General features: G+C 42.6%; 1 protein-coding gene across 2 annotated transcripts in view; it reads right to left on the bottom strand.

The window, feature by feature from the left end:
* Nucleotides 1-25114, bottom strand: part of LOC110494440 (immunoglobulin superfamily member 21) — a 279170-nt gene extending 254056 nt beyond the window's left edge. Inside the window, exon 1 of one of the 2 annotated variants that reach the window (XM_036950494.2) lies at nt 24578-25114. In XM_036950494.2, coding sequence (XP_036806389.1) covers nt 24578-24716 — 139 coding nt within the window. In that variant the 5' untranslated portion in view covers nt 24717-25114. The remainder of the gene's footprint in view (nt 1-24577) is intronic. The other variant, XM_036950495.2, reaches the window with a different exon arrangement.
* Between the last annotated feature and the right edge of the window lie 239 nt (nt 25115-25353).

Here is a 25353-nt window from a genome sequence, read left to right as displayed (position 1 = left end):
GAGCCAAGCAGTCACATGGGTAATCTGCATATCTGAAAACATAGGTCAGTCTAACTGAGGAAGTTACTGTAAACCAACTGAGAGGAGGAGCAAATTACTACCACTGTTTCCCCCTCAAAAAAACACAGTGCTATTTACCTCTCTGGGATAGGCATTTTCACATCCGGATGAAAAGCGTGCCCAAAGTAAACTACCTGCTACTCAGGCCCAGAAGCTAGGATATGCATATTATTAGTAGATTCGGATAGAAAACACTCTGACGTATCTAAACCTGTTTGAATAATGTCTGTGAGTATAGCAGAACTGATTTGGCACGCTCGAAACCCCGAGCACAATCCATCCAGCGATTTTTTCTTTAGGTAAATCTATGGATTAACTATGGCAAACCTGTTTTAATAGAAATATGCGTGCAGTTCCTATAGCTTCCACTAGATGTCAACAGTCTTTAGAAATTGGTTGAGATTTTTTATTTTGTGAAATGAAGAAGTAGCCATTTTCTTTCTGGGTGTTTTGCCAAGTGTACTCTTTTGTTTGGGGGCGTGACCTGAAGCTCGCTCCACTTTCATTTTATCCGGCTATTGAACGCAGTTTATCCCGTCTTAAAATGTATCGATTATTTACATTTTAAAATACTTAAAGTTGGATTAGGAAAGTTGTTTGAAATGTTTGGACAAAGTTTACAGGTAACTTATTAGATATTTTTAGACATGCAGGGCGAGTTGGAACCAGTGTTTTTCTGAATCAAATGCGCCAAATAAATGGACATTTTGAGGATGTAACGATGGAATTAATCAGACGAAAGGACCATTTGTGATGTTTATGGTACATATTGGAGTGCCACACAGAAGAAGCTCTTCAAAGGTAAGGCATGAATTATATCGTTATTTCTGAGTTTTGTGTCGCGCCTGGCGGGTTGAAATATGATTGTCATGTGTTTGTTTGATGGGGTGCTGTCCTCAGATAATCGATTGGTTTGCTTTCACTGTAAAGCCTTTTTGAAACCTGACATGGTGGCTAGATTAACAAGAAGTTAAACTTTAATTTGGTGTATTGCACTTGTGAATGTGTAAAAATTTAATATTTCACCGGATGTTGTCAAATCGATCCCGCTAATGGGATTTGATCCATAAGAAGTTTTAAAACCTCAGCCACACAACTTACCTGACATTTCATCTAAATGTATCTATTTACAGTGCCTGCGAAAGTATTCGGCCCCCTTGAACTTTGCGACCTTTTGCCACATTTCAGGCTTCAAACATAAAGATATAAAACTTTATTTTTTTGTGAAGAATCAACAACAAGTGGGACACAATCATGAAGTGGAACGACATTTATTGGATATTTCAAACTTTTTTAACAAATCAAAAACTGAAAAATTGGGCGTGCAAAATGATTCAGCCCCCTTAAGTTAATACTTTGTAGCGCCACCTTTTGCTGCGAGTTGCTGGGTATGGAATTTGAAGATTATCTTTTACTTCAGATTTTTTGGGGGGTCAGTGTTTGCAATGCTGTCAAATACTCACATAAACCTGCATCGATTTACTTCAAAAACGTAATGATGTTTACTACAAAGTGTTCCGCGCTAGATCTACTTCCACAACTATTGCTGGTCCTATAAAAGTAGTGACACATCAGTAGAAGCTGAAGCAAGCTTTGAGAGTACGCACATTATCATTATCCAACACGTGGCAGCCTTTTGTTAACCGAGTGCCACTACGAGCTATTTTTGGGGGGGCACATGGGAAATTAACTCAGTGAACTTGTGTGACAAGTCCTGCGATGGATCAAAGGTTTTAGCGAGCTGGGTGAATGTTGTTCTAAATTACAGATGTTATGTGTTGATTATGTACTGTAGTGCTTATATAGGGGCAATGAAATTGATGAATGGAACTCTTCCCAAATACTCTGGCTAAGACCTCCAGTGGCTGAGGATTTGGCTAAATTACGTCTTGATGATTTTTGGTTGTCTCCCGCTCGACAGTTACACCTCAGGAATGCAATCTCCAGGAAAAAAAGCCTTGTCTGTGGTTCAGAGGGAAGAAGTTGCCATGAATAATGGGAAATAATCTGTTGTCATAAAATGCACAGCCCACACAATCCCCCCTCATCCCCACCCGCCTGCACTGCTCCGGCTCATCCAGACTGACGTCAAAGTGCAGATTAGGATGCTTCTCCTCTTTTTTTCCTCACCTAATCTGACAGCTGGACTTTCATAAAACCCAAAGATGGTGCATTCACTGTAGGGAATACTCGTTTAGATACTGTAACTGAAGATGCAAGTAACTGGAGTCCCTCACTATGCAAACATCATGTCAAATAAAAAAATATTTGCAGGTAGAATCTTAGGCTATTGCAGACAACAATGCTATGTTGATGGAAATGCAGATAAAAGATACATGCCTACATGTATGTAGCTAAGGAGGCCTTAAGGAAACAGACCCTCAAGGATGGAGGAGGGGTCCTAGCAGATGCTATAGGGTGGAAATGGCAGGTATCACTGTCAGTGCTGGCAGGTATCACTGTCAGATGAAGGCAGAGGAAGAAAGATAAAGCACCTGCATACACTGGCACACACATTTATAGGGTTCTGCTGGGTTCATTGCACGGGAGGGCTTGGGCCTGCGATGGCTGATAGCACCAGCAGTACAGTTCAGACATTTAAATGTGCACGCTCATTACTCCAAGCAAGACGCTCCCTGCCACAGAGACCAAATCATTGAGGATGATCTTTGAAGAATATTTTTGCCAGTAAATGGGCCTGTCCTTCCTTATATATTTCATTTTTTAGAACAGGCACCGCAGCGTGAAGACATATCTTTCGTCTTATCATCTCAAATTTGACATACTTTATAAATGCTAATGGAATCCGTGTTGATACTTTATTATGTGCATTTCTAACCTTGATATAGCACGCATCAAGGACAAGCAGAAGCCTATGGTTTAAAGCTGAGGTCATGGTGACGTTGAATAAATCTAGCGCTGCCTGGCAGGCAGATGTTCTGCCTCTCTTTAGGAATGTCATTGTATGAATGGCAGACAGAAGTGAAAAGGATAAGAATGAGTTAAGGTGTTGACAGAGATGAGAAATCACCAGTGCTTAGGAGTGCTATTCTTAGAGGCTTAAGCCCACTGTGATGAACCATGAACACAGATATAAGTGGAACACTATTGTAAGCTGAGACAATTTACCAAGCCTCTAATAAGGGGCCTAATGTGGGCACACAGTGGCACAGAAATTGTTATTACTCAGCAGCCATGTTTGAACACAATAAGCAAAACCACATAATCCATATTAGGATGTAGGAAACAGTGAGGAAAGACTACACTGAAATTGCTGATGAAGAGATGTCAGAGCACAAACTATTTTGGGACCCACCTGTTTAGCTAATATATAATATATATATATATATATATATATATATATATATATATATATATATATATATATATATATATATATATATATATATATATATATATATATATATATACCAGTCTTAAGTTTGGACACACCTACTCATTCAAGGGTTTTTCTTTATTTGAACTATTTTCTATATTGTAGAATAATAGTGAAGACATCAAATCTATGAAATAACACATATGAAATCATGTAGTAACCAAAAAAGTGTTAAACAAATCAAAATGTATTTTATATGTTATATTCTTCAAAGTAGCCACCCTATGCCTTGATGACAACTTTGCACACTCTTAGCACACAGCGTAGCGGTTGGTAATCTTCTCTAGTTGCGTCGTGATTGGCTCAGTGTTGTGACATTCATGGGGACACTACGTCACCGCAAAATCTACAGGGAAGGCTTGAAAGTTCAAGTCCCCCTTGGGTGCTGCCATAGATTTACATTAGAAGTGCCCATCCAAGAAGGCTCAAGATCATTGGGCACAGATAAAATGAAGTCAAATCAGGTTATATCTATTAGCTTTGATTGAACTGATCATGTCAACATCATACTTTCAAAATCTTAGTTAGCAAGCTAGACAAGCAGTTATTGTCATGAATCAAGTCGACAATCTACTGGCAAATCCTTTTCAATCATTTTCATTATGAAGAGAAATTATAGATAAATCGTATCGGTGCTCATCAGCCATTATTTTATTTTATTTTTTTATTTGAGCTTTATTTAACCAGGTAGGCAAGTTGAGAACAAGTTCTCATTTACAATTGCGACCTGGCCAAGGTAAAGCAAAGCAGTTCGACAGATACAACGACACAGAGTTACACATGGAGTAAAACAAACATACAGTCAATAATACAGTATAAACAAGTCTATATACAATGTGAGCAAATGAGGTGAGAAGGGAGGTAAAGGCAAAAAAGGCCATGGTGGCAAGGTAAATACAATATAGCAAATAAAACACTGGAATGGTAGTTTTGCAATGGAAGAATGTGCAAAGTAGAAATAAAAATAATGGGGTGCAAAGGAGCAAAATAAATAAATAAATTAAATACAGTTGGGAAAGAGGTAGTTGTTTGGGCTAAATTATAGGTGGGCTATGTACAGGTGCAGTAATCTGTGAGCTGCTCTGACAGCTGGTGCTTAAAGCTAGTGAGGGAGATAAGTGTTTCCAGTTTCAGAGATTTTTGTAGCTCGTTCCAGTCATTGGCAGCAGAGAACTGGAAAGAGAGGCGGCCAAAGAAAGAATTGGTTTTGGGGGTGACTAGAGAGATATACCTGCTAGAGCGTGTGCTACAGGTGGGAGATGCTATGGTGACCAGCGAGCTGAGATAAGGGGGGACTTTACCTAGCAGGGTCTTGTAGATGACATGGAGCCAGTGGGTTTGGCGACGAGTATGAAGCGAGGGCCAGCCAACGAGAGCGTACAGGTCGCAATGGTGGGTAGTATATGGGGCTTTGGTTACAAAACGGACCTCTGGCAGTCACTGTGATAGACTGCTTCCAATTTGTTGAGTAGGGTATTGGAGGCTATTTTGTAAATGACATCGCCAAAGTCGAGGATTGGTAGGATGGTCAGTTTTACAAGGGTATGTTTGGCAGCATGAGTGAAGGATGCTTTGTTGCGAAATAGGAAGCCAATTCTAGATTTAACTTTGGATTGGAGATGTTTGATATGGGTCTGGAAGGAGAGTTTACAGTCTAACCAGACACCTAAGTATTTGTAGTTGTCCACGTTTTCTAAGTCAGAGCCGTCCAGAGTAGTGATGTTGGACAGGCGAGCAGGTGCAGGTAGCGATCGATTGAAGAGCATGCATTTAGTTTTACTTGTATTTAAGAGCAATTGGAGGCCACGGAAGGAGAGTTGTATGGCATTGAAGCTTGCCTGGAGGGTTGTTAACACAGTGTCCAAAGAAGGGCCGGAAGTATACAGAATGGTGTCGTCTGCGTAGAGGTGGATCAGAGACTCACCAGCAGCAAGAGCGACCTCATTGATGTATACAGAGAAGAGAGTCGGTCCAAGAATTGAACCCTGTGGCACCCCCATAGAGACTGCCAGAGGTCCGGACAACAGACCCTCCGATTTGACACACTGAACTCTATCAGAGAAGTAGTTGGTGAACCAGGCGAGGCAATCATTTGAGAAACCAAGGCTGTTGAGTCTGCCGATGAGGATGTGGTGATTGACAGAGTCGAAAGCCTTGGCCAGATCAATGAATACGGCTGCACAGTAATGTTTCTTATCGATGGCGGTTAAGATATCGTTTAGGACCTTGAGCGTGGCTGAGGTGCACCCATGACCAGCTCTGAAACCAGATTGCATAGCAGAGAAGGTATGGTGAGATTCGAAATGGTCGGTAATCTGTTTGTTGACTTGGCTTTCGAAGACCTTAGAAAGGCATGGTAGGATAGATATAGGTCTGTAGCAGTTTGGGTCAAGAGTGTTCCCCCCTTTGAAGAGGGGGATGACCGCAGCTGCTTTCCAATCTTTGGGAATCTCAGACGACACGAAAGAGAGGTTGAACAGGCTAGTAATAGGGGTGGCAACAATTTCGGCAGATAATTTTAGAAAGAAAGGGTCCAGATTGTCTAGCCCGGCTGATTTGTAGGGGTCCAGATTTTGCAGCTCTTTCAGAACATCAGCTGAATGGATTTGGGAGAAGGAGAAATGGGGAAGGCTTGGGCGAGTTGCTGTTGGAGGTGCAGTGCTGTTGACAGGGGTAGGAGTAGCCAGGTGGAAAGCATGGCCAGCAGTAGAAAAATGCTTATTGAAATGTTCAATTATGGTGGATTTATCAGTGTTGACAGTGTTTCCTATCTTCAGTGCAGTGGGCAGCTGGGAGGAGGTGTTCTTATTCTCCATTACAGTGTCCCAGAACTTTTTTGAGTTAGTGTTGCAAGAAGCAAATTTCTGCTTGAAAAAGCTAGCCTTGGCTTTTCTAACTGCCTGTGTATAATGGTTTCTAGCTTCCCTGAACAGCTGCATATCACGGGGGCTGTTCGATGCTAATGCAGAACGCCATAGGATGTTTTTGTGTTGGTTAAGGGCAGTCAGGTCTGGGGAGAACCAAGGGCTATATCTGTTCCTGGTTCTATATTTCTTGAATGGGGCATGTTTATTTAAGATGATTAGGAAGGCATTTAAAAAAAATATCCAGGCATCCTCTACTGACGGGATGAGGTCAATATCCTTCCAGGATACCCTGGCCAGGTCGATTAGAAAGGCCTGCTCGCTGAAGTGTTTCAGGGAGCGTTTTACAGTGATGAGAGGAGGTCGTTTGACCGCTGACCCATTACGGATGCAGGCAATGAGGCAGTGATCGCTGAGATCTTGGTTGAAGACAGCAGAGGTGTATTTAGAGGGGAAGTTGGTTAGGATGATATCTATGAGGGTGCCCGTGTTTAAGGCTTTGGGGAGGTACCTGGTAGGTTCATTGATAATTTGTGTGAGATTGAGGGCATCAAGTTTAGATTGTAGGATGGCTGGGGTGTTATGCATGTTCCAGTTTAGGTCGCCTAGCAGCACGAGCTCTGAAGATAGATGGGGGGCAATCATTTCACATATGGTGTCCAGAGCACAGCTGGGGGCAGAGGGTGGTTTATAGCAGGCGGCAACGGTGAGAGACTTGTTTTTAGAGAGGTGGATTTTTAAAAGTCGAAGTTCAAATTGTTTGGGTACAGACCTGGATAGTAGGACAGAACTCTGCAGGCTATCTTTGCAGTAGATTGCAACACCGCCCCCTTTGGCAGTTCTATCTTGTCTGAAAATGTTGTAGTTTGGAGTAAAATGTCTGAATTTTTGGTGGTCTTCCTAAGCCAGGATTCAGACACAGCTAGAACATCCGGGTTGGCAGAGTGTGCTAAAGCAGTGAATAGAACAAACTTAGGGAGGAGGCTTCTAATGTTAACAAGCATGAAACCAAGGCTATTACGGTTACATAAGTCGTCAAAAGAGAGCGCCTGGGGAATAGGAGTGGAGCTAGGCACTGCAGGGCCTGGATTCACCTCTACATCGCCAGAGGAACATAGGAGGAGTAGAATAAGGGTGCGGCTAAAAGCAATAAGAATTGGTCGTCTAGAACGTCTGGAACAGAGAGTAAAAGGAGGTTTCTGGGGGCGATAAAATAGCATCAAGGTATAATGTACAGACAAAGGTAAGGTAGGATGTGAATACAGTGGAGGTAAACCTAGGTATTGAGTGATGAAGAGAGAGATATTGTCTCTAGAAACATCATTGAAACCAGGAGATGTCATTGCATGTGTGGGTGGTGGAACTAATAGGTTGGATAAGGTATAGTGAGCAGGACTAGAGGCTCTACAGTGAAATAAGCCAATAAACACTAGACATTAGACATAAACATTACACAAAAAGTTGGAAATAGCAAATTCAGCAATGAGTGGTTTGGAAGGAATCAGTGGCTAACTGCAAGTGTTGCAAATGCAATTCCTATTTTGTTTCCCCGGCCTGCTATTCAGTGGAGAGGGTGTGTGGTCCAAATCTGGGTTTAAGAGTCTCTTTTCCAAGCTTAAAAGGATAATATTCACAAGCAACACCATGGCCCAGAAAATGTTGAATACTTTGGCCATGCTATCAAGTCAGTATGACTTCTGACACATTGAAAACAACTTGAAAATCATAACTGGGAAATCTCAGACTTCAGTGAGTTCAAGACAACAGGGAACTCGGGGGAAAAAACTAGCTCTGACTGGGAAAATATGTTTTGAAAAGTCACCCAACTTGGAATTACAATTCGGGAACTCGGTCCTCTTCCTAGGGCTCCGACTGAAAGATAACTTATGTCATGATTCGCTTTTTTTTTTGGCAAAGTCTTATTTGATGGCAAAGTCTTATGACAAAATTTCCTCACAAGAAGGACCGTCGCGCCACCTTCCTGTTCAAGTGAGCACAGCACAACTGTGAGTCTAGAAATTGATTGTATGCTTCTGCATAAATTATGGTATATGCCAGGGAGATATGTATACTGTAGCTAAAAAAAAGTTATACTCAGTGTATGTTGTGTAGTAAGCTGTTAGTATCCCACGTGCCTTATCCTAATAATTTGGTCAATTTCCCTCTCATAACTTTGCCTACTGTTCTGACTTGGTGGTGCACATGTAGCCTATAGGCTGTTTTAGAGAAATGGGGTCATCGAATATTGTAAGAGCTTTCATTGTCTGCTTATATACTCCCTTTATTTATCCTATGGTTCTGACTTGGTGTACAGGGAGAATACTGTAAGAACGGCCCATGTTCTGAATTCTGTGGCTGTACATTTCAAAAGTGCTGAACGTTCATTCAGGAGAAACGACAGGGATTATCCAGTCGCAGTACATTTTAATGACCTAAAGCATGACATTTCTACCTTTAGATTTTGTGGCATAGAGAAAGTTAAGATATCAGACAGGGGAGGTGATATTAATAATACTCTGAGTAAAAGAGAATGTTTTTGGATTTTCACCCTCCAGACATTATTTCCTAAAGGACTTAATGATGAAATGCCTATGTATGTATGTTATGTTGTGAATTTGAACATGAATTATGTCCCTATTTAAGATTATTCTGATGTTTTTCGTACGATGTACCCAATGAATAATGAAAACTTACTATGTCCTCATTGTGGTTTTACAGGCGTGTTTAATACGTCTTATTTACACACTTTTGTAATATTTATGAAATGCATATTGTTATATTTGGTAGCACGTATTTGTTTTTCCTTCACCTCCAACCCCTTTCGATGCGTGGAACGGATGTGGGTGGGGCTTGGTCTACATAAGGGTGATAATTAAGAAAAAATCACAAAAGCTCTGACAAAGGCTGTGAGGCTTATTAAATATCAGTGATACTATCAAGAGCAGTGTGCCGTTTCCTTTTTCCTTCAAAAGTGCTGAACAAATTGTTATATTGACTACATCTATCTTAGCTCACTCATTAATGTCTTAATTGAAATTATTGATTGCCTCTTATCCGGTCATCGTTCCTTTATGACATTGTTTGTAAATCTCAATTGTCAGTAGAAACCACATTTGTTTAAGCAAGTCAGCCATATCATCTATGTTTTTTTAAAAGGCAGTAAATGAGACTGAATGAACTGTTTCGCTGCCAGACAAGGCTCTGCTGATAGCCAGGTGTAGCAGTGGTAAGGATTCACTCCATGTTGCTGAAAAGAAAGCTCTGCTGTTGGGACAGCTTTATGTAGGCCCTAACAGTTTGTGGGCACCGTTTGTCACCGTTATAGTGCAATTAAGGTATTGTTTAGTGTTGTGTTGTGTAGTGACTTTGCTGGTATGCATCTAAAAAAATATTTTTTGTTTGCCCCACCAAGATTTACATGCTAAAATCGCCACTGGTATTATGCTACTTTGAGCAAGGCACAAAGCTTTCATGTACAAACGACTCACACATACCACGTTATAACGGGTGACGCTTATTGTATACTGCCAAAGATCTCAGGATTTTTGCAATTTTTCTATCAAGGGAGGGAACCTACCTCTAAATTCCACCATGTGCTCTATAGAGATCATGGAAAGAAGCCACAACAAATATTGTTATGTAATTTTTTGGGGTTACTTATTCTTTTATTTTTTACTTTAGTTTATTTTATTTAATAAATATTTTCTTGTAAGTAAACATTTCATGTGACAAATAACATTTGATTTGATTTGAAATGTTATGCTTAACTGTTTGAACCCCGAGAGCCAAGCCTATCCTTTGTTTACCTATCTCTGCAACAACAGCTTCTAGAGGAATCAGAGTACCTTCAAAATCTCACACAAGTCAAACAGAGCAGCAACCTAGCTCTTTTCAAGACAGTCCAAAATCAAATCAATTGAATTCAAATCAGTACAGGACTTCAGGGCAGAGAGGGAAGTTACAATGCTTTTTGAACTCTCTTGCCCCTGGCATTTACTTATCTCCACTAATTGTAGTTTTTATTATATTCACTGATCCCATTGACTGGGATGGCAGACTGCATTGCATCCATACAGGCCACTTAAAGTTCATCTGCCAGGACTTTCTCTTTTATTTCTTCCAACTACCCTACACAAGAGGTGGGTATTATGGCAGCGAGGGAAGATCAATTTGGCATAATGGCTACAGATTCTGTTGCATTATTCACATTGGGGGAGATGTAAGCCCTTTGGTGTTCCCTAGGACCTAAGACAACTTGGCAACAAGTCATCTTGGATGCAGAACCCATTTACAGTGCCTTGCGAAAGTATTCGGCCCCTTGAACTTTGCAACCTTTTGCCACATTTCAGGCTTCAAACATAAAGATATAAAACTGTATTTTTTTTTTTTCAAAGTCCAGACCTGAATCCAATCGAGAATCTGTGGAAAGAACTGAAAACTGCTGTTCACAAATGCTCTCCATCCAACCTCACTGAGCTCGAGCTGTTTTGCAAGGAGGAATGGGAAAAAATGTCAGTCTCTCGATGTGCAAAACTGATAGAGACATACCCCAAGCGACTTACAGCTGTAATCACAGCAAAAGGTGGCGCTACAAAGTATTAACTTAAGGGGGCTGAATCATTTTGCACGCCCAATTTTTCAGTTTTTGATTTGTTAAAAAAGTTTGAAATATCCAATAAATGTCGTTCCACTTCATGATTGTGTCCCACTTGTTGTTGATTCTTCACAAAAAAATACAGTTTTATATCTTTATGTTTGAAGCCTGAAATGTGGCAAAAGGTCGCAAAGTTCAAGGGGGCCGAATACTTTCGCAAGGCACTGTATGTGGATTCCGTTAATAAAATATGTTAAAGGTTAATTAAGGTTTTTTTACAACCAAATCTCTATATTTGATGTAAATGTTATGTTAAAGAAGGGTCCAGACACTTCGTTTGCAATTTCAAATATTTTTGAGAAACTTACCCCAACCAGAGATGGATGACCTAATCCTTGAGGTGCAGTATGGGGGCTTTTAAAAATATGAACAAATGCTCCAAAAACAGCCAAATATGTCCTTTTGGAAATTGAGAAGTTCTCAATATAGTGATGCAGTCTTTACATGTTGTACACCCAAAATTGTGTCATTCAAAACTTTATCCGCAACGTTATATTACTTTTTTTTTTTTTTACTCGAGCAATACATGTAACTGCCAAAATATAATTTTATTTAACTAGCTCAGTTAAGAACAAATTCTTATTTTCAATGACAGCCTAGGAACAGTGGGTTAACTTAACTGCCTTGTTCAGGGGCAGTACAACAGATTTGTACTTTGTAAGCTTGGGGATTTGAACTTGCATCCTTTCAGTTCCTAGTCCAACACTCTAACCACTAGGCTACACTGCCACCCTAGGAAAAAATATATTGAAAACAGGTGCTTCCACACAGGAAGTTCAAGACACTTGTAGAATCTATGCCAAGGAGCATTAAAGCTGTTCTGGCGGCTCGTAGTGGCCTGACGCCCTATTAAGACACTTTATGTTGGTGTTTCCTTTATTTTTGCAGTTACCTGTAGCAGCAGGCTACCCAGAAAATGGAACAGCTGGATAGGGGAAGCAGCTCAAGTTGCACAAAATGGAATATACCGTTGCAGATAAGTAAAAAAAAAAAATGACACAATTTCATGTGTACAACATCCAAAGACCTGCATCACTATACTGAGACCATTTCCATTTTTAAAATGATACATTGTTTTGTTTTCAGAGCCCATGTACAGCACAACGAGGATGAGGAAATGAATCGCTTGTAAGTAAAAAATAAAAAAAATTGTCTGGACTATTCTATTACATCCCATTTACATCAAGAATATATATTTGGTTGTGAAACAAAAGCTAACTCCTCCTTTAATGGATTTACAAATACTGTTTTTTAACAAAGAGAGCATTTTAAGCTGGTCCCAAAATGTTAGTGTCATGTTGTCTTGTCTCTGTCCTTTCCCTTCACCCTGTCTCCCTCTGCTGGTCGTTGTTATGTTACCTTTTCTCCCCCTCTTTTCCCCAGCTGTGCCTTGTCTCCTCCTAATTACCCATTCACCCCGTTCCCCACCTGTTCCCTTTTTTCCCTCTGATTAGGTCCCTATATCTGTCTCTGTTTCTGCTCCTGTCCTTGTCGGATTCTTGTTTGTTTGTTTATGTGTCTCATGCCTGAACCAGACTATCATCGTGTGTGCTGCAACCTTGTCCTGTCCTGTCGGAATCTACCTGTCCATCTGAGCCCACGTATGTTCGTCATTAAAGTACTCTGTTTGTTAATTCGCTTTTGGGTCCTCATTCACGCACCATAACAGAAGAATCCGACCAAGAATGGACCCAGCGACTTCGGATCCTCTCCACTCAGCCGTCGAGATCCAGGGAGCGATGCTAGGCAGACACAAGCAGGAATTGTCTGCTGCTCGACATGCCGTTGAGACCCTGGCCACCCAAGTCTCCAACCTCACAGAACAGGTTCACCATCTCCGCCTCGATCCACCGGCCACTTCCAGGGCTTTCGAATCTCCGGAGCCCAGAATCAATAACCCGCCGTGTTACTCTGGGGAGCCCACTGAATGCCGCTCGTTCCTCACCCAGTGTGATATTGTGTTTTCTCTCCAGCCCAACACTTACTCCAGGAGCACTGCTCGTGTCGCCTACGTCATATCTCTCCTTATTGGACGGGCTCGTGAGTGGGGCACGGCAATCTGGGAGGCAAGGGCTGAGTGTATTAACCAGTATCAAGACTTTAAGGAGGAGATGATACGGGTTTTTGATCGATCTGTTTTTGGGGAGGAGGCTTCCAGGGCCCTGTCTTCCCTATGTCAAGGCAATCGATCCATAACAGACTACTCTATTGAGTTTCGCACTCTTGCTGTCTCCAGTGGCTGGAACGAGCCGGCCTTGCTCGCTCGTCTTCTGGAGGGTTTCCGCGCAGAGGTAAAGGATGAGATTCTCTCCCGGGAGGTTCCTTCCAGCGTGGATTCCTTGATTGAACTCGCTATTCGCATTGAGCGACGGGTTGATCTTCGTCACCGAGCTCGTGGAAAGGAGCTCGCGCTCTCCGTCGCCTCCCTCTCCGCATCACTACCATCTTCCTCTGCCGGCTCGGGTGCTGAGCCCATGCAGCTGGGAGGTATCCGCATCTCGACTAAGGAGAGGGAACGGAGAATCACCAACCGCCTCTGTCTCTATTGCGGTTCCGCTGGTCATTTTGCCACTTCATGTCCAGTAAAAGGCCAGAGCTCGTCAGTAAGCGGAGGGCTACTGGTGAGCGCTACTACTCCTGTCTCTCCTTCAAGATCCTGCACTACCTTGTCGGTCCATCTACGCTGGACCGGTTCGTCAGCTTCCTGCAGTGCCTTAATAGACTCTGGGGCGGAGGGCTGTTTTATGGACGAGACCTGGGCTCGGGAACATGACATTCCTCTCAGACAGTTAAAGGAGCCCACGGCCTTGTTCGCCCTGGATGGTAGTCCTCTCCCCAGGATTCAGCGTGAGACGCTACCTTTAACCCTCACTGTTTCTGGTAATCATAGTGAAACCATTTCTTTTTTAATTTTTCGTTCACCTTTTACACCTGTTGTTTTGGGCCATCCCTGGCTAGTTTGTCATAATCCTTCCATTAATTGGTCTAGTAATTCTATCCTCTCCTGGAACGTCTCTTGTCATGTGAAATGTTTAATGTCTGCTATCCCTCCTGTTTCCTCTGTCTCTTCTTCACAGGAGGAGCCTGGTGATTTGACAGGGGTGCCGGAGGAATATCACGATCTGCGCACGGTGTTCAGTCGGTCCAGGGCCACCTCTCTTCCTCCACACCGGTCGTATGATTGTAGTATTGATCTCCTTCCGGGAACCACCCCCCCCCGGGGTAGACTATACTCTCTGTCGGCTCCCGAACGTAAGGCTCTCGAAGATTATTTGTCTGTAGCTCTTGACGCCGGTACCATAGTCCCCTCCTCCTCTCCCGCCGGAGCGGGGTTTTTTTTTGTCAAGAAGAAGGACGGGTCTCTGCGCCCCTGCATAGATTATCGAGGGCTGAATGACATAACAGTGAAGAATCGTTATCCGCTTCCTCTTATGTCTTCAGCCTTCGAGATCCTGCAGGGAGCCAGGTTTTTCACTAAGTTGGACCTTCGTAACGCTTACCATCTCGTGCGCATCAGGGAGGGGGACGAGTGGAAGACGGCGTTTAACACTCCGTTAGGGCACTTTGAATACCGGGTTCTTCCTTTCGGCCTCGCTAACGCTCCAGCTGTCTTTCAGGCATTAGTCAATGATGTCCTGAGAGACATGCTGAACATCTTTGTTTTCGTTTACCTTGACGATATCCTGATTTTTTCACCGTCACTCCAGATTCATGTTCAGCACGTTCGACGTGTCCTCCAGCGCCTTTTAGAGAATTGTCTTTTCGTGAAGGCTGAGAAGTGCACTTTTCATGCCTCCTCCGTCACATTTCTCGGTTCTGTTATTTCCGCTGAAGGCATTAAGATGGATCCCGCTAAGGTCCAAGCTGTCATTGATTGGCCCGTCCCTAAGTCACGCGTCGAGCTGCAGCGCTTTCTCGGCTTCGCGAACTTCTATCGTCGTTTCATCCGTAATTTCGGTCAGGTGGCAGCTCCTCTCACAGCCCTTACTTCTGTCAAGACGTGCTTTAAGTGGTCCGTTTCCGCCCAGGGAGCTTTTGATCTCCTCAAGAATCGTTTTACATCCGCTCCTATCCTTGTTACACCTGACGTCTCTAGACAGTTCGTTGTCGAGGTTGACGCGTCAGAGGTGGGAGTGGGAGCCATCCTTTCTCAGCGCTCCCTCTCTGACGACAAGGTCCACCCATGCGCGTATTTTTCTCATCGCCTGTCGCCGTCGGAACGTAACTATGATGTGGGTAACCGCGAACTGCTCGCCATCCGGTTAGCCCTAGGCGAATGGCGACAGTGGTTGGAGGGGGCGACCGTTCCTTTTGTCGTTTGGACTGACCATAGGAACCTTGAGTACATCCGTTCTGCCAAACGACTTAATGCGCGTCAGGCGCGTTGGGCGCTGTTTTTCGCTCGTTTCGAGTTCGTGATTTCTTATCGTCCGGGCTCTAAGAACACCAAGCCTGATGCTTTGTCTCGTCTCTTCAGTTCTTCAGTAGCCTCCACTGACCCCGAGGGGATTCTCCCTGAGGGGCGTGTTGTCGGGTTGACTGTCTGGGGAATTGAGAGGCAGGTAAAGCAAGCACTCACTCAAACTCCGTCGCCGCGCGCTTGTCCTAGGAACCTTCTTTTCGTTCCCGTTCCTACTCGTCTGGCCGTTCTTCAGTGGGCTCACTCTGCCAAGTTAGCCGGTCACCCTGGCGTTCGGGGTACGCTTGCTTCCATTCGCCAGCGTTTCTGGTGGCCCACCCGGGAGCATGACACGCGTCGTTTCGTGGCTGCTTGTTCGGTCTGCGCGCAGACTAAGTCCGGTAACTCTCCTCCTGCCGGCCGTCTCAGGCCGCTTCCTATTCCCTCTCGACCGTGGTCTCACATCGCCTTAGATTTTGTCACCGGACTGCCTTCGTCAGCGGGGAAGACTGTTATTCTTACGGTTGTCGATAGGTTCTCTAAGGCGGCTCATTTCATTCCCCTTGCTAAGCTTCCTTCTGCTAAAGAGACGGCACAAATCATCATCGAGAATGTTTTCAGAATTCATGGCCTTCCGTCAGACGTCGTTTCGGACAGAGGTCCGCAATTCACGTCTCAATTTTGGAGGGAGTTTTGCCGTTTGATTGGGGCTTCCGTCAGTCTCTCTTCCGGCTTTCACCCCCAGTCTAACGGTCAAGCAGAACGGGCCAATCAGACTATTGGTCGCATCTTACGCAGTCTTTCTTTTCGCAACCCTGCGTCTTGGTCAGAACAGCTCCCCTGGGCAGAATACGCCCACAACTCGCTTCCTTCGTCTGCGACCGGGCTATCTCCTTTTCAGAGTAGCCTCGGGTACCAGCCTCCGTTGTTCTCATCTCAGTTCGCCGAGTCCAGCGTCCCCTCCGCTCAGGCTTTTGTCCAACGTTGCGAGCGCACCTGGAAGAGGGTCAGGTCTGCACTTTGCCGTTATAGGGCGCAGACTGTGAGAGCTGCTAATAAGCGTAGAACGAAGAGCCCTAGATATTGTCGCGGTCAGAGAGTTTGGCTCTCCACTCAGAACCTTCCCCTTAAGACGGCTTCTCGCAAGTTGACCCCGCGGTTCATTGGTCCATTCCGTATCTCTCAAATCATTAACCCTGTCGCAGTGCGACTTCTTCTGCCGCGATATCTTCGTCGCGTCCACCCGGTCTTCCATGTCTCCTGTGTCAAGCCCGTTCTTCGCGCCCCCGCTCGTCTTCCCCCCCCCCCCCCCATCCTTGTCGAGGGCGCACCCATCTACAGGGTCCGCAGGATTTTGGACATGCGTCCTCGGGGCCGTGGTCACCAGTACCTTGTTGATTGGGAGGGGTACGGTCCGGAGGAGAGGAGTTGGGTTCCCTCTCGGGACGTGCTGGACCGTGCGCTGATCGATGATTTCCTCCGTTGCCGCCAGGCTTCCTCCTCGAGTGCGCCAGGAGGCGCTCGGTGAGTGGGGGGGTACTGTCATGTTGTCTTGTCTCTGTCCTTTCCCTTCACCCTGTCTCCCTCTGCTGGTCGTTGTTATGTTACCTTTTCTCCCCCTCTTTTCCCCAGCTGTGCCTTGTCTCCTCCTAATTACCCATTCACCCCGTTCCCCACCTGTTCCCTTTTTTCCCTCTGATTAGGTCCCTATATCTGTCTCTGTTTCTGCTCCTGTCCTTGTCGGATTCTTGTTTGTTTGTTTATGTGTCTCATGCCTGAACCAGACTATCATCGTGTGTGCTGCAACCTTGTCCTGTCCTGTCGGAATCTACCTGTCCATCTGAGCCCACGTATGTTCGTCATTAAAGTACTCTGTTTGTTAATTCGCTTTTGGGTCCTCATTCACGCACCATAACAGTTAGAGGCATGGTTTACCCGTTACCTGAAAGGCAAATAGATCTGACACATGCAAATACCCTCTGGGCTTTGGTGGTTTCCTCAGTTTATTCTTAACATGTGGCTCAATATAGTGCCATAAAATATAAAACAGATTCATATATTGCCATATCATGACATGAATCTTTAAAAAATCTGTGATTAGGAACTAAAAACTAAATTAAGGCCATTCCTCCCAAACTATACCACTATCTGAAGAAGAGAGTAAACAAAAATACTGGCATACATTCTTGAGTGTGGCAATGTAAGACAAACTCTGTAGGGTCTATTTGATGATAGGAAAATGAGTAAACCAGATGAGTACACACCGGTTTATACAAGTGTTTTTATACGGCAGCTGAGCAGCATAATTGAGCAGCAGTGTGGAACATTGTGTATTGGTGGAATCTAAACAACACATTACAGTTAATTAGGAAGAAGGCTCAAGCCCCACCTCCTCTCTCCTCTTCATTCTCTCTTCTTCATTTGACAGAACACAAAACTGAGGGACAACATATTGAGCTACACAATACTACAAAGGCAATGTAAGGTCAATTTGATATTCTATAACAACCGAATAACTTGCACGCTATAGGTTTACATGGAGGGAAACGTTGAAAATCTTGAAGAAAAATTGTAATATGTCAGTCACAGTGTTCTTTGTGGATTTGTATAGCCCTCTTTTGACATTAAGGCATCACAAGGCTTCAGAAGGTCCAAATTGCAAGATTAAAAAAGTTCAAAATTAACATTCTGTGGACAATAGTGACTGGCAATACAACAGGCAATTATTGTTCTATAATCTAGGCAGAACAAAAACATCTCTACTAAAACATTGTTCAGGATATTGTTCGTAACAGATCTCTAATCTCAAACATGTTTCCGGAAACACAATGCATGGTTGATGACCCTGCATGTAAAAAAGACACATATCAAATGAATAAGGTAGCTGCGCTGACCACACAATAGCGAAATAAAATGCAAATTAAAAAACACAGAGGGTAGGCTTTAGATTTGTTCATAATCATTTTACATAACTGCTGAAATAAAGCCTGGTGATTGGTTGATGGAGGAGCCACCACAGCCCACTTTCCTGCCAATATCTATTCATACTTCCTGTGAGTCAAGCCCAGCTGTCACTGGCAGACGAGGACGGTGAACAGGAAAGCCTCAGATCAACTCCAACACACAACTTTTTAACTCCCCACTAAATCTCCCCCCACTGTTATGATCCACTGCATGTTGGACAGCCTGCCATGGAGCGAAGCAAGCCATCAAAGTAAACATCCAAGATAACGACTTATACTGATCTAGAAAGGGACTAAACAGACTAAAAGCCCAAACCAAAAAAGAACGCTGTATGTAAAACTACAATATCAAATATTTAATTATCCAATCACGAGATGTGGGTTGATTAAAACTAAATCAGCACATTGGCCTATAACAGAGCAGAAATTCAACTACAGTGCTTAACCACCACACAGTATTTGTGTCGTGGACTTGGAATAACACATGATGTTCAGTGTCCCTATGCCCTCTGACCCTGGTGTGCCTGAACAGCGATTATTACTATCCTTATCCCTGTAATGGAGAGATGTTCCTATCAGATAACACCAGCAACACATCATGAGACCACATCCTCTTTCCTGATTCAATTCAAAACACATGACATTGTACTCCCCACGTTGCCCTTTGAACCCATTTCCAGCTGTTTAGAGTTGAGATTTCAACTTCATTTCCTTTTCATATTGGTTTACCAAGACCATGTATCCATGTAATAAGGATGTTATATTACAAAACAATATCTAATGAATCTATCTAAGTGGTATTTACAAACAATTTAGAGGAAATTGTATAAAGCCTGAAAAAACGCATCACTCATGTAAAATGTATGCTGACAAAATGTGTCCTCTGCATTGATATTGGGTTTCTCATGCATTTTTTATTCTGTTTGCATTTAGACCCTGACCCTGTGGAGGAGAGGGCAATGTGGGGAAATAGGATTATGGCTAGCTACTTTAGTTCATTGTAGAAAGTTAAACTCTGCTCTATGACCTGAATAATTGACATGGAATACATTACAGCAGGTTATAAATCAATACAAAATATCCTTAGGCTTGTGTGTTATCCACAGACTCAAAACATGACAGGGACAGTAATTAAATACAAGTATTTGAGATTCTGCAATAAGAGACGACATTGTGCTGCCACAGTGTGCACATCCATATAGATGAATAAAAACATCTCTCCATATGGGGGGTACTTACAAAGAGTGCCCAGCTAGACATATAAACAACCACTAGGCATTCAGCTGCTCTGGCAGAGTTGACTCACAGAGAACAAAAGAGAGCAAAACGTTTAAATGAGAATACACATGCCCATAGTTGGACAATGCTGCCAAGAAACATTGAAGACAGAACTGCATTGGAATGGAAAAGGAGTAGATTAGTAAATTTGTTTCTCATTTAGCAGACACTCTTATCCAGAGCAATTAAGGTTAAGTGCCTTACTCAACGGCACATCGGCAGATTTAACTTAGTCAGCTCAGAGATTCAAAACAGCAATCTTTAGGTTGCTGGCCCAACCTCTTAACCGCTGGACTACCTGCTGCACTAAATGAGAAACTATTGTTGTGTATCTATACCATGTCCATTTTTATGTGGGTAAAACAGAATGTGTTTTTAGTACATGTGTGGGAAAACCTCCAACTTGGACCCTCATATAATCATGGCCATCTAATCATGGAAAATCTCTCCCTCATCTCTCCACGGTGATAGCTGATGAGGTGAGTAGTATCTTCAAATGGCTGTCATGCATTACCCAGGTAGGTGCTATACATTGGTGCTGGATGTGGTGTTTCTCAGTGTACAGATTTTTAAGATCCATTGAAAAATACTATGTGACTATATGTCTGTATTATTATAATTTATTTATATAGTTACACAATTGTGGCCAGACTCTGTCCTTGTCAACAATATTACTCTTTCAATGTCAGGTTATGACACACACACACACAAAATAATACAAGAGAGACTAAAGGGCTGTTCTAATCTAAACTACTTTGACACCTTCCTCTCGTTCTCTCACCCTCGAACAATAAGAGCTCCCTTGGGAAAGCGTCAGTGGAACGTCAATGGAGGGCTCACTGACTTGAGTGGAGTGGGAAGTGAAGGGTTGATGCTGCTTAGAATGCAGTGGGCCAATGTAGGCATATGCACTGCATTTTCAGAGCAGCATGGATCTAGTGGCAAGTAGCCCGACATTCCTAACTACGCTTTCGCTAGAAACAGAGTTGTCCCCTGATATTTTGTAGCAGATATGAGTCTGGCTAATGAAATCGTGATGAGGTTGCCCTGCCTGCATCTTCAAAATTAGTATCACCCTCAGCCCTTGAGGGAGTTGCTTCTTGGTCTAATGGTCATGACGTTGTTTTCTCATGTGGCAGAATAGGGTTCCGATCCCACCCGTGACAATGGCGCCCAACTGTGGGACGGTCTTTCATGGGGTAGGAGGTCATAGGGGGTTTATGTAGAGGACATGAGCTAGGCTCATGTTGTCTTGATGAGGTAGCCCTGCATGCGAATTCAAAATCAGTGTCATGCTTGGTTGAATAGGAAAGTGTCAAAGCTTTCCCTCCCTCAATCGGTTAAAGTTGCAGCAGCATCATTGATGATTTGCATTCCCTTTCCTTAACCTTTTCGCCTCACTCCACCCACCAGAATCAATTTACTCTGCCCACATGTTTTCACTTCACCTCAATTCCCTTTCCTTCAAATGAAAACTAATGACTTATAGTATTTTGCCTCCATCCTTTGCATTCAGTGACCAATTGATTAGACTGCTCAATCACTGTATTTCAAATTTCTTATGTGTTTCAAACCTTTTATGAATGGAATAGGACAGTCAAAAGGCAGCATATAGATTGCATCTAGGTATTAAAGATGCACTATGCATAAATTGATCCGCCATTTCCTGGTTGCTAAAATTAGAATAGTTAGACTTATTTCAGTTTATGTGATAAAACAAGCAAGTATAGTGTAGAGAATCATTGTACCATCTAAATTGCTGTGAAATATATATTTTCCATAACCCAAAATATTGTATTTTCAGCTGTTTGAAGCTGGTGTACAAAACCGAAGGGTAAAAGAGCAAAAACTAAATTTAAGAATGAAACATAGAAATAGCACACAAAGAACAGATCTACCAGATCTATAAATGAGAATCATAAATATACAGTACCAGTCAAAAGTTTGAACACACCTAGTCATTCCAGGGACTTTCTTTATTTGAACTATTTTCTATATTGTAGAATAATAGTGAAGACATCAAAACCATGAAATAGCACACATGGAATCATGTAGTAACCAAAAAAGTTATTAACAAATCAAAATATATTATATATTTGAGATTCTTCAAAGTAGCCACCCTTTGCCTTGTTGGCAGTTTTGCACACTCTTGGCATTATCTCAACCAGTTTCATGAGGTAGTCACCTGGAATGCAATTAAATTCAAATCAAATCAAATAGATTTATATAGCCCTTCGTACATCAGCTGATATCTTAAAGTGCTGTACAGAAACCCAGCCTAAAACCCCAAACAGCAAGCAATGCAGGTGTAGGTGTAGGTCTACAGCAATTAAAAGGAGTGCCTTGTTAAAAGTGAATTTGTGGAATTTCATTCTTCTTAATGCATTTGAGCCAATCAGTTGTATTGTGACAAGGTATGGGTGGTATGCAGAGATATTTGGTAAAATACCATATCATGGCAAGAACAGCTCAAATATGCAAAGAAAAACGACAGTCCATCATTACTTTAAGAATGTCAGTCAATCCGGAAAATTTCAAGAACTTAAAGTTTCTACAAGTGCAGTCGCAAAAACCATCACGCGTTATGATGAAACTGGCTCTCATGAGGACCGCCACAGGAAAGGAAGACCCAAAGTTACCTCTGCTGCAGAGGATAAGTTCATCGGAGTTAACTGCACCTCAGATTGCAGCCCAAATAAATTCTTCACAGAGTTCAAGTAACAGACACATCTCAACATCAACTGTTCAGAGGAGACTGCGTGAATCGGGCCTTCATTGTCGAACTGCTGCAAAGAAACCACTACTAAAGGACACCAATAAGAAGAAGAGACTTGCGTGGGCCAAGAAACACAAGTAATGGACATTAGAACGGTGGAAATCAGTCCATTGGTCTGATGAGACCAAATGTTTTATTTTTGGTTCCAATTTTTGGTTTATTTTGGGGTTTTGATGGGGGTGCGTTGCTGGTGACACTCTCTGTGATTTATTTAGCATTCAAGGCACACTTAAGCAGCATGGCTACCACAGCATTCTACAGCGAAGTGCCATCCCATCTGGTTAGTGCTTAGCGGGACTATAATTTGTTTTTCAACAAGACAATGACCCAGCACACCTCCAGGCTGTGTAAGGGCTAAGAAGAGTGATGGAGTGCTGCATCAGATGACCTGGCCTCCACAATCACCCAACCTCAAACCTGAGATATGGCTTTTGGGCTTTGCAACTCGCATCCCGGAGTAGCCGCTTCACTGTTGACGTTGAGACTGGTGTTTTGCAGGTACTATTTAATGAAGCTGCCAGTTGAGGACTTGTGAGGTGTCTGTTTCTCAAACTAAACACTCTAATGTACTTGTCCTCTTGCTCAGTTGTCCTTTTTCTATTCTGGTTAGAGCCAGTTTGCGCTGTTCTGTGAACGAAGTAGTACACAGTGTTGTACGAGATCTTCAGTTTCTTGGCAATTTCTCGCATAGAATAGCCTTCTTTTCTCAGAACAAGAATAGACTGATGAGTTTCAGAAGAAAGTTCTTTGTTTCTGGCCATTTTGAGCCTACAATCACAGCCACAAATGCTGACGCTCGAGATACTCAACTAGTCTAAAGAAGGCCAGTTTTCTTGCTTCTTTAATCAGAACAACAGTTTTCAGCTGTGCTAACATAATTGCAAAGTGTTTTATAATGATCAATTAGCCTTTTAAAATGATAAACTTGGATTAGCTAACACAACGTGCCATTGGAACACAGGAGTGATGGTTGCTGATAATGGGCCTCTGTACGCCTATGTAGATATTCCATAAAAAATATGCCATTTCCAGCTACAATAGTCATTTACAACATGAACAATGTCTACACTGTATTTCTGATCAATTTGATGTTATTTTAATGGACAAAAAATGATTTTCTTTCCAGATCAAGTCAATTTCTAAGTGACATCAAACTTTTGAACGGTAGTGTATATATACATCACATTTCTATGTGAATTTTGTCAGGTGGCCTAAAAAGTTACATATTGCAGCTTTACGGAAAAATGTGTGCTTCAATGCTGTAGAATCTGGTCAGATCTTTGAGTGTCAGACAAATAACCGAAATCTACTCTAACAGTGACTGTGCTGTAGCCTAGTTTGGCTAAATAAAAGTTATTGATCTACATCTTAAATGTAAGCCTAATGCAAAACCCCAGGAGCCCATGGAATAGCCTTCAATTGTTTATAAAAATATGCAGCAGTACACAATGCCTTGATCTTATGAGAAACTTCCAGTAGTTCCATTTAAAGTTCCATTATAACTATTATATGTAGGAGATAAGTAAATGTATCAATTGTCTTCATTCACAGATAGAAGGCTACTGATATTTTGTTATTATTAGAAGTCTGGTCCTGGCTGTATTCATGGGCTGTGGAGAACACTTGAGCTAAGGCTGCATTCAATGTGAGTCGCCGAGGAGCCCGAAACATAACGGTAGTTGAATGCCATAACTCACAGGCAGCAAATCTGTTAGCGATCTGAAGTAGTAATGATAACAATCATAATAAAATAACAAGAAGAAGATAATTACTTGATTTCACACTGTAAAGTTTATGGACCATTTGCAAGAAATACCATGATGTGTGATGCACACTTCCTCCATCTATGCTCTCCTTTACCAAACCCTAGTACCCAACGATACCATATCTGAGGATGCCAGCAGTCAAAACTGAAGCTGCGGAGGAATACCATTCTAGTGTCTTCAAGGAAACCATTCACTTTATCGGAATGGGGAAAAGTTTAGGCAATTCTATGTGCATACATATTGAATGCTATGGTTCATAATATGAGCGGCCAACATTTAAACTGTTTCAAATGTACATGGACTCAGCCATCTGCCTTCCACAGCGTCTCCGAAATTATGACCTCACGAATTCTTAAAATGTGAGAGGCTTTTTCTTATTCAACTCTCACATACTGTGTTTATGCATAAATTATGACTTACCAACGGCTAAATCCAGCAGATCCGCGAACAAGAGGAGACACAAAGAGAAGACAGTCATCTTTCCCTTATTTTGCAATAAATCCCAAACTCCATCTGCGTTTACATGCTCCCCATTTGTCGGCTGCGTAATCCCCACCATTCCAAAGGTGTGAGATCGAGAGGTGCCCACAAACTGTTCATGATGCAGTTCAAGTATAAATAGAAATATGATAAATTCGTTCCAAGAACACTTAAATTACAGCAAAGAGGACCAATAATCGTCAACTGAAACGGTTCCTCAACTGCGTAGAAAAATATTTTCCTGCTAGACAATCAACGTTAAGCAGTGCAGTCGATGATTAGAAAAAAATGATATAGGTTGGATGAAAATCTATGCTTCTCAGTCAATGCTCTTCTCTCTCACCCGCGCGCTCTATCCTCCCGCCCTCCCGCACACACGCAAGCACACAGTCACTCCTGATCACTCGCTCTTTATTTCACACAATTTTCCTTAATCCTACCCTGGCTCTAAACCCTTCCCCTCTAATTCTGTCCACTAAACCGATTTATTTCTGCAGGATTTTGTTTTTCTTTAGTGAAAAGGTTTTTAAAGATCATTATAACCTCCTGAATACTGCAACGCCTTATTCTACTGTACATTAACGCAATGAACCTGGATAGTTTCAGCATCTTTAGCTGGCACTATACTATAGCACCAAAACCATGAGCGTCATCACCATGAAAAACTATGAATTAATCCCGAAGTGCACCTTGCCCTTCTATTAAAAAAAACATTA

Source organism: Oncorhynchus mykiss, chromosome 17, assembly GCF_057628025.1.
Source record: "Oncorhynchus mykiss isolate SJ-2025 chromosome 17, ASM5762802v1, whole genome shotgun sequence".
Lineage (NCBI taxonomy): Eukaryota > Metazoa > Chordata > Actinopteri > Salmoniformes > Salmonidae > Oncorhynchus > Oncorhynchus mykiss.
Note: the sequence above shows the minus strand (reverse complement) of the source record. Positions and strands in the feature narration are given on the sequence as shown.